Raw genomic sequence first — 9,971 nt, forward strand, 5'->3', positions numbered from 1 at the left:
TCTTCTGAGTCCTGATTATCCTACAAAAGGCAAATACCCCTGGTCCTTTCTCTCCTCTCTTGCTGAAACATTGAAGGTTTACAGCAGAAATTGTAGCTTTTAGGCATAACCTTGTGTTGCTATGTACTATTAAATGCCCGCCAGTTTTTATTACTCTGCATCTCCAAGTTACTCATTGCTTCCTGTCTAACAGCTCTGTCCTCCTCCATGTCTCCAGTGCCACCCACAGCCCATCAGCTGGGGGTTTCAGTAGCATGTTTCAACCTTTCTGCCACGTCCTTGCGAGCGCATCCTTGCAGTTTTTTTTATTAAGACCAGGTCTGGCTGTTTTTGGTGCGGCACCGTAGTAAACTGTTCCGCAGAACCCGGCAGCTGTGGATCTCTGCTGACAGTTGTTCTGTCCGTGACAAGGTACCTTTGGGAAAGCCACGTCGTGTTGCAGTTTGCTTTTCTTTCTAGTCCACTTCCCGCTCTTCCATTATTCCCTCGGAACGTTTAGGCAGTTCCTTTCCCTTCCCTGTGCTCGTACACGTACGAGGGGGGTCGGGAAGCGACCGCCGGGAGAGGCTGCGGGAGAGCCCCTGGGAGCGGGGGGTGAGGGCTCCATGGCGCTAGCGGCCACCCCCGGCCTCTCCTCTCCTCTCTCCACCTCCGATCCCCGCCGCGCTCCCGGGCCGAGCGCCCACCGGCCCGAACGGCGGCCAAACCGCCCGCGCTGCCCCGGGCGGGCTGAGGCGGCGGGAAGGCGGCGAACCCCGCCACAGCGGCCGTTACGGAGGGCTGAGGCAGCGGAGGGGGGCTGAGGCGGCAGGACAGCGGGGATCCCCGCCGCAGCGGCCGTTACTTTGGTGGCAGGAGGGGCTGGGACCCCGCCGCAGCTGCCGGCCCCGGGGCGGCCGTTCCCGGTGCCGCCGCCTCACGCCCCGCCCGCCCGTTACCTCACGGCGGCGGAGGGCGGGGCGGCGGCGCCGCGATAAAGGGCGGGCGCGGGGGGCGGCGGGGCGCGCGCGTGAGGCTGGCGCGGTCGCTCGGGGCTTGGCAGCGCGGCCGAGGTGAGCGGCGGGGCCGGGGCGCGGTAGCGGCGGATCCCTCGCGGGAGGGCTCGCTCCCCTCCAGGCAGGCGCTCGGTACCGGGTCTTAGAAGTTATCGTGACTCTTTATAAACGACTTAACGGCAAGCGCCGCGTGCCTCGGGGGTGCGTGCGCGGAGCCGAGCCTGCCGGCCCCCCCGCGCCCCTCTCGGGGGGGAGCCCCTCGTGAGGGAAGCTGCCCCCGCCGCCGCTGGGCTTGGCAGGGCGCGTGTAACGCTCTAGTGTCACAGGGGTGCTGCGGGTGCGGCTAATTATTTTTTTATTTAAGTGTTGTGCTGGTATATATGTCTTATGGGAGGGAAAACTGCTGCTGCAGAGTACTGTACTTCGTGACAAGGGGGGAGGTGTGTTTGCCTTATCTGCCTCTGTTTTGAGGTCTGCATCCAAGTGATGCTATAATACTTTTTACGCTTGGTATTAAAAATAGGTAGTGCTTGTCTTGGTTTAGGAGTTGTTTTCCTACTAGTGAATGAGCATCTTCAGGTATTGGATGTTCTGGTGATGGAAAAGTTTGGCAGCGGAACAAGAGGCATGTGAACTGCTAGCATCCCAAACACAGTAAAGTCTCTAAGAACATGTTGTCACTAACATAAATCTTGCAGAGCAGGCAAGCACACTAGTGATCTGAGGGTGGGAGGCTTCATAGGCTGATAGGTTGAGAATTAAACTCTACTGAACTGGAAGTGAAATACTTCAGTCTTCCCACAAGGGCAGCAACGTGTGTTATCCTCCTAGTGAGGGCCACCAGGCTGAACCAACCTGTGGGATGGGAAGCCCTGCTCCAGGTCCTTGCTGGTCACCGCGTGGGCTGTGTGTGTTGGTTTAGCTGCTGAGAAGGCTACAACTGGGAAGGGGGAGAGGGAGCACTCTCAGAGGTAGTAGCTGAAAGCACCTCTAGCTTAAGCTAGAGGTCATCGAAGACTCTTATATTCTTTAGTGAGCTGAAGGATTTAATGGAAATGTGGTGCTTTTATGATGCAAGTGTACTTTAATATGCTTTAAGTGCCTGAGGGCAACTGCTGGTGGGCTTGATGCCTTTGGATTTATGCTGTGTTGGAGTACTAAGGATTGAGTTTGAAGAACCCCTTGATTTGTCCTGGACTAATAATTTTGCAAACTGTAGGCTTGTTTTGTCCCTGCTGGTGCTGATGTGACCCACAGCAGTGGAGTTTGTAATGCAGCAGCTCATGCTCAAGGACAGAAGCTGCTTTCCCAGGAGCACTGTTACTATATTGTGTATTTGACCTAGGATTTGACTCTTGTGTAGAGGAACTGACAGGTCAAATGAGCTTCTCAAAAACTAAAGGCTGGGTGGAAGAGGACAGGCATGAAATAACAATAGCTGCTCTTTTAATCTTGCTTTAAAAGTGTTCCATGCACTGTGTTACATGTTAGGAATGCCTGGGTTTTAAACAATTTCTGATAGGCAAGAGTTAATTGGTTTAAGTCTGACTAGTCTGACCTTGGCAGCTGCAGTCTTCACAAGTACTTGGGACAGAAGAAGGTGAGGCCTCAGTTAGTGTGTAGCTGTCAGGAAGCACCTGGCCACAATAGAAACCTGGAACATTTAAAAAGAGAAAAGTGTATTAATACCAGTCAGAGCTGCATGGCTGTAAAACATGTGTAAGTATCTACATACTTCAAAACACAAGCCACTTAAGTGCAAGAGAATGATCTGATCAACTGTGGCAAGACTCCTTATAGTGCAGAAGTTCAGATGAAGCTGTGACTAAGTCCGGTCAGTGAGGTTCTTAGTGTTAAAGAGTGACACTAACATGATACACATCATCTGAGTATATGCCAGCTCTTACAAGCTTGTTTGCCCTCTGCAAATAAATAAAAGGATGGGGCAGGTATGAGTATTTCCTAAAGGGTAGTTTGATTAATGCAATGTATCTGAAGAAGGGTAAAGAGTTGCTTACAAAGACCAGAGTGCAAATTGAAGTTATCTGAGTGCAGCTCAAATTCTGTCCATGATGCTGAAGTGCTGTGGTTTTTTTGCAGGAGCAAAGTATAATTGGCCTTTATCCTATGAGTGGTAGATGCTGGATGGTTGAGAAAGGAAAAACTTCTACTAAGAGGAAGAAGTCTTGTCTCTCTGGCATAATTACCGTGCTTTCAGTGGACTGGATGTCTAAATCCTGAAACTAACACCCGAGTGTCTTGCACTGTTGTGTTAGTTGGAGAGAACAGTTTGAGCTTTGTGTAATGAAACAAGTTCAAAGCTTAATTTTCAGAAGTGCTTTGCACTTGGGGTTCATCTAGCTTCAGCTGGTGTTGCAGATAAGCTTTACTGAAGTTTAAGATTGAGTCATCTTTGGTGATTTCCCTTTGATGCAGATTGCTGAAGTAACTTAATTCTACTAACAAAGAAAGGACAATGACAACTAAATTTTTTAGCTGCACCAATAGAGAAGCTGTGTATCATTTCAAGTGAAAGCCTTGCAGATAATCATTAGCACATAGGATTATTTTTCTATGTGTGTAGACAGAAAAGCAGAGTATGGGATGTATCTAGGAAGCATAAACAGGAAGTCTGACTTATCTTTTTCTTTAATATTTCACCTCCCTACAGTTTCTTTGGAGAAGAAAAACCTCAGGATGGCAGGCAAAGGAAGTAGCACAGACTGCATGTCATGCAGTGTACTGAACTGGGAGCAGGTCAGCCGTCTGCATGAGGTTCTTACAGAGGTGGTTCCGATCCATGGGCGAGGTAACTTCCCGACACTGAAGATATCTCTGAAGGACATTGTTCAGACAGTTCGGAGTAGGCTGAATGAAGCAGGCATTGTGGTACATGATGTCCGCCTGAATGGCTCTGCAGCTGGTCATGTCCTGGTCAAGGATAATGGGCTGGGATGCAAAGACCTCGATCTCATTTTTCAAGTTTCTCTTCCAAGTGAGGCAGAGTTTCAGTTAGTTCGAGATGTGGTCTTGCGGTCCCTCTTGAATTTCTTGCCAGAAGGGGTAAGCAAGCTAAAAATCAGTCCAGTAACACTGAAGGACGCCTACATCCAGAAGCTAGTCAAAGTGTACACAGAGTCTGACCGTTGGAGCTTGATATCACTTTCTAACAAACATGGGAGAAATGTGGAGCTGAAGTTTGTAGACTGTATACGACGGCAGTTTGAGTTCAGTGTGGACTCCTTCCAAATCATATTGGACTCCCTGCTCTTTTACTATGACTACTCAGAAACTCCCATGTCAGAGCACTTCCATCCAACTGTGATTGGGGAGAGCATGTATGGAGATTTTGAAGCAGCTTTTGATCACCTCCAGAACAAGCTGATAGCTACCAAAAATCCTGAAGAGATCAGAGGTGGTGGGCTTCTGAAGTATAGTAACCTCTTAGTACGAGACTTCAGGCCCATGGATAAGAATGAGATCAAAACACTAGAGCGCTACATGTGCTCCCGATTCTTCATAGACTTCCCAGACATCCTGGATCAGCAGCGCAAACTAGAGACCTACCTCCAGAACCACTTCTCCAAAGAAGAGAGGAGCAAATATGACTACCTCATGATTCTGCGCAGGGTGGTGAATGAGAGCACAGTCTGTCTCATGGGACATGAGCGAAGGCAGACTCTCAACTTGATTTCTCTGCTAGCACTCAAGGTGCTGGCAGAGCAAAACATCATCCCTAATGCCACTAATGTTACCTGTTACTACCAGCCGGCACCATATGTCAGTGATGTAAACTTCAGCAACTACTATCTTGCGAATGCTCCTGTGCCGTACAGCCAGCCCTACCCCACTTGGTTGCCTTGCAATTGATTGCTTCACTTGAGCATTCTTGAATGGATGCTACTGAAGGCCAAGATGTTGAATGTATAGACAAGTAATAACTGTCAGTTGGAGGCTTTCTAGTGGAAACATGGCTGCATCAGACTGTTTCCTGGTGTGCAGTAGGAATGTGAAACCAGTGACCTTCTATACCTTTCTATATATATCTACAAATGCCAAGAAGCCTTATTACCTTTTCACTGGGAGAAGAGAACCAGCAGCAAACTGTTAAGAGTAGAGTTTTGTAACTACTAGTTCTGGAAGTGGCTATTAACATGTGATTTAAGTGGAGTATTCAATAAACTGCATTAATGAATAGACTGTAAAATGTCTTGAGCAGGGCAGAAGCTACTCCTGCCATAGCAGCAAAACTTTCTATTGCCTAACCTCATTGCTCTAAACTTCATTGGTTCAAGTTCTGGCCGACTTTCTATTGAACTCATTGTGCAAGAGTAAGCTTGTGTTATGCTTGTGCTGCTTCTACTTTCCAGCTGTGTGGAACTGGTAACAATATGGATACTGTCTGTCTTGTAGAGGGCCTAAATGTTGTTTCCTGTAGTGCTTAGGAGTATATGGTCCTGCCTCAAGTTCAAGACTAGTTTCTTGGAAGTTGAAGATGGATTAGTAAAAGATGGATTAGTAAGTATCTCTAAAGCTTAAACTAGTTAAATTTTTCTTGAGTGCAAAAATTTGGAAGGTGGCATCTCTAAACATGCACCAAAACACAATCTAAACATTGGTAATGTGAAAAGTCCTTGAAATGAGGAATTGAAGCCTTAAATAGGATTGGAACCACAGGATTTGAATAGTTAGGCTGTTGAGTCCAGGATCAAGATAAAGCCTTTTGGACTGCATCTTTCAAAACAGTTTTTGGCACACTTGGAAAGTATCACAGCTCTTGCACTGAGATTTGGCACAACTTAATTCCTTACAGTTTCACAGCAATAAAAAAAAAACAAACCCAAAAAACCCTCAGCCACCACCCCAAACCACTATAAGCTGCAGGATGTTGTGCACTCCTGCCACAGTATAAATTCCTGAAGTGCCTCCTAAAATTGATTTCTTACTGTACAACTTCAGATCCTGAAGGTTTGTCTTTCTGTCACGGCTTAAGGGTCAAGCTTACTGATTTATCACTATCACATGGTCACTGTATGAGATGGTATTTTGAGTGGTTAGAGTAAAATTCTTCCTCTTGATTGGTCTTAACCCTCACTTGAAGAGGTATATAAACCCTAAGCAGAGCTCTCCACAGAAGCTGTATGTGTTGAAAGTCTACCCCTGCTTTTGGAATAGCCTCTGGAAGAGTATGTACTCCTGTGGAGGTGTAGGGGGCTGACCTTCCTAAAGGGTATGTGCTGTACTTGCTGTGTTGAAACTCCTGTGCTTTATGTGGAAGGTTAAAAGTTCCCCAGTTATGTATATAGCGGTATTAAAAGTTGATTTTCAATGAATTGTTTGCTACATGGATTCTGCTACTGCAATCTTGAATTTCCTTTGCTTAACCAGAGAATTAGACTAGAAAGGCAAATCTTAGAGCTATTTAATATGTACTGGTGCAATGTTCAAGAATACTTGTTTGCTAAACCTTTTTTTTATGACTTCTAGCTGTCTCTGCAAGCTTGTGAGACCAAAGTGTCTGAGCAAACAAATTATTTAAGCTTAGAAGGTAAAACAAAAAGTGGGTGAAACACCAGTGTATGGTTGCTGTTCAAGGTGGAAAACAATAGCACTGCAGCACTTGAATGAGCAGCAAAAAGCTGCTTATTCTTCATAGGACCAAAACTTCCTAGTTACATTGCAAGTTTGTTGCATTTTTCAGAGCTACTTTGTAAGGACTGCCTCAATAGAGCAGCCAGGCTACTCTCTTGTTCAGGCTTCTTCATTTGGCTTAGGAAGGCAGGGAGCGTTACCATCTAGAAATGAGACTGTAGCCAACCATGCTAAATTTTTTGAACAGACTTGTAAGTAACTTCAGTAGCAAGCAGACAATTTGGTGTTTTCAGTTGTGTGTGGGTTTTTTTGTTGTTTTTGTTTGGTGGTTTTTTTAGTAAAGGCTTCCTGAGTAGTCAGCCTAAGCAGCTAAACTTGAAAGTCAGCCCAGCCTTCTTCATTAACTGTGGCTTGGACTTGGTGTAGCTTACAGGCAAGACATCTCTCACCCAAGACTTTGACTATTTAGAAGGCTTTTTAAAATTAACATTATGCAAATGTTGTCATGAGTATTAAACTTAGTGCATGCTTACTGCTGGAATGTAAACCTAGGCATGAATAACTTCTGCATGCAAGACAGTATTTGGCCTAGCATAGAGTGTCACTAGAAAGAAGGAAGTCTTTTGCTTAGTAAATGTAATTGCTGTCAACTCTTAAATAGATGTTTTCAAAGCCAGCCTAAGCTATACCCATTGCAGAAGTAAACTGTTGCTTAGAGGAACATGTTTGATTTGCTTATCAAACAGCTTACTCATGCATCACTCTGATCTTGGCTGATCTTTAGAAACTGTTCCTGTGCATCAGGCCATGTGGAAGAGGTGGTCAGATGCTCAGGAGGAATCCTCACAAACTTGAAACAGACTTGTGTTTTACTAGTCTTTGAATGCCTTGGCTGTTGAACATCAGGCCAGGTGTCTATTGGAAAAGGAACTGCTGGAAAAAAGGCTGTAATGGATTCCTACTGAGATAGAGATACAGAGAATTTAAGCTTCCTGCCATAAATATTGTGCTTTTGCTAATGTAATTTGTTGCTGAGGCCTGTAAGGAAGCTTTATGCTGAATGGCCGCTCTCTGAACAGCGGACTTCCTGGGTTTAAGCTTTGCAGGACTGTTATGTTCCTGGTCTGTTTCTTAAGTTGCTCTGGCATATTAGAAATGTCGATGCTTTGTAGCCTGGCTGCTACATGTTAAGCTCTTGAACAGTTAAACTGTATCCTGAAGCTGCAGGCTACCTACTGCATTTGCCCTACTGTATAAGGGATTGCTGGGACACTGTTTGTCTCACTGCCTTCAAAATAATCCTGGCTTGGCAGGTAAAGCTGGAATGCTCAGTAGCTTTTTATCACTGTTGGCAAGTGGTCTACACCTTTCTGTTTCAAGTTGTCCTAGCAACCTAATGTTGCATGTGGCAGTAGCTTCACTTGGTGTGTGCTAGCTGCTTAGAGTTCAGATTTATGGTGGCCCCTGTAGCAAGGAGCAACATGAGAATGAGCGCTACATAAAAGTTAATGATGACTGTAGGCCAGGTCTAGGCTGCCTGCTTGAGTCTGCCTCCCTTCAATACTTAATGATGCCTCTGCAAACCTGCTCTATCCTCTTTTGCTTGCTTGTGTGTCAAGTGGAGGTTAGAGGAAGACTACTATACTTCATATTATTATCCTAACATGTTCCCTCTGGGCAGTGATGTCAAAACAAAGCAGCAGTAGCGCTAGATGGCAAGTCTTGTGTTGGTGCATCATTCCTCAGAACTAGGCTTCTAGTAAACTAGACTGTGTGGTTTAAAATAGCTGTTTTCTTCCTGTAGTTTATTAGCCCAGCAGAGCTTAGCCAGTTTGAGGTTAAGCATCTGTTGTCAATATTTATTGCCAAGTCCCCCTTGACTAACAGTTCATTGGTGTGACTTCCTCATTGTAAGATAGTTGGGGTTTTTTATTTGATAAAATTGGTACCAAGGAGACCTAGTGTTAGACTGGGTTTTAGTCACTTTGGTAAAATCCCTGTGCTGATCCATGGTCACTCTGAAAAGCTGTCCAGTAAAGCATACCTCATGCTCCCTCAGCTCAAGATTTAACTGTTGCTGTGTTTATCCTCAGCTAGTTCAGTCAGTCACTAAGCTGGAGGCTGAAGACTACTGCTTGCTTTTAAATAACCATTTTTCAAAAGATCCTCACACTTTAATATAAATAATCTTGTTTACAAAACAGTAGGTAGTATGTAAATCTAGTCCAAATACCTAAAGCTTTTTAATGAAACTTAAAGACCCATATTTTGAGATTGAGTGCTGGGGTTAAGGGTTTGGTATGCTTGGTGCCTAGGCTTTGTGGATTTCTGATCACTAGAATAGCTACTAATGCTGGCAGTGATCTCTGCTTATCACTATAGGATTGCTTGGGAAAAGGCCTCTTGGAAGTGAACTTGGATAAATTGCTTCAGTGCTAAGCTGTCAGTGTACTGATGGTACTTGTTTACTGTCCCTCTCGCTCAACTCATTCGGTCAGGGTGCCATAATTGTTAGGCACAGGAATAAGCAATAAGTTGACCATAGTCACTAAATTTGGGTGTTGGGAGAGGCAAATGGATAGTAATACTTCTAGCCTTTGCATCCAAGTCTTACTTGACCATTTGTTAAATATGGTAAAGTGTATTTCATATATATTCTTTCATTTCAGTGAAACTACTTATAAGATGGGATGCTGGGCTATAGTTGTAGAAGCTCTGGGGGGAATGGTTGGAGCACTCTGGTTTTTCTCACTTCTATTGGAAGAGAAGGCCACTCACTGAAGTGTCTGGATTGGGCTTGTCTCTTTCTGATTAAAATTGCACTTTCTGTTGAAATTTAGAAGGCCTTTTTTTTTTTTCTATGTTTCTCTTGTATTATTTTTACTATTTAAAGAAGTCAGCTCTTGGAAAATCTGTCTCATACCTCTTTGGAAGAAGTTAGTCTTTTTTTCTTTTAAGCTGGCAAAACAAGGTAGTAGAAATATTTGGATTTGTGATGAGCCCAAATGTGAGATTGGTCACATAACTTTGTCTACTGTTCTGCACTGTGGTGGTCACTTGTCATTCTTGGAAACTGGTTTTGGACCTTAATGATTCTGAAATTCTTGTGCAAATAAACTTATGCTAAACATGGCTTGCCTCAAGTAATTCTTGCATCTAAATAGTGTGACAAAGTATTTGTGGAGCTTATTGGCCAGTGTGCATAGATATGCTGGGGAGGGGGAAAAATAGTGATGGGATACACAGTGATGCTTGGGTTCTGATGTTATTCAAAGTACTTTTTTTGTTTTCTTCATGAATGTACACATCTGCCTCAATTTACTGAAGATTAGTCAGTTAAGTGAGACATGATTAACCTTTCAATTACATGACAGTTTCTAGAGA

General features: G+C 44.6%; 1 protein-coding gene across 1 annotated transcript; it reads left to right on the forward strand.

Annotated features, from left to right (window-relative positions):
- Nucleotides 1-952: 952 nt before the first annotated feature.
- Nucleotides 953-9,719, forward strand: TENT5C (terminal nucleotidyltransferase 5C). Its single transcript, XM_056341001.1, has 2 exons — nucleotides 953-1,052; nucleotides 3,667-9,719. The coding sequence occupies exon 2, from the start codon at nucleotides 3,693-3,695 to the stop codon at nucleotides 4,863-4,865; it is 1,173 nt and encodes a 390-aa protein (XP_056196976.1). The 5' UTR covers nucleotides 953-1,052; nucleotides 3,667-3,692; the 3' UTR covers nucleotides 4,866-9,719.
- Nucleotides 9,720-9,971: the final 252 nt, after the last annotated feature.

Source organism: Falco biarmicus, chromosome 5 (assembly GCF_023638135.1).
Source record: "Falco biarmicus isolate bFalBia1 chromosome 5, bFalBia1.pri, whole genome shotgun sequence".
NCBI lineage: Eukaryota > Metazoa > Chordata > Aves > Falconiformes > Falconidae > Falco > Falco biarmicus.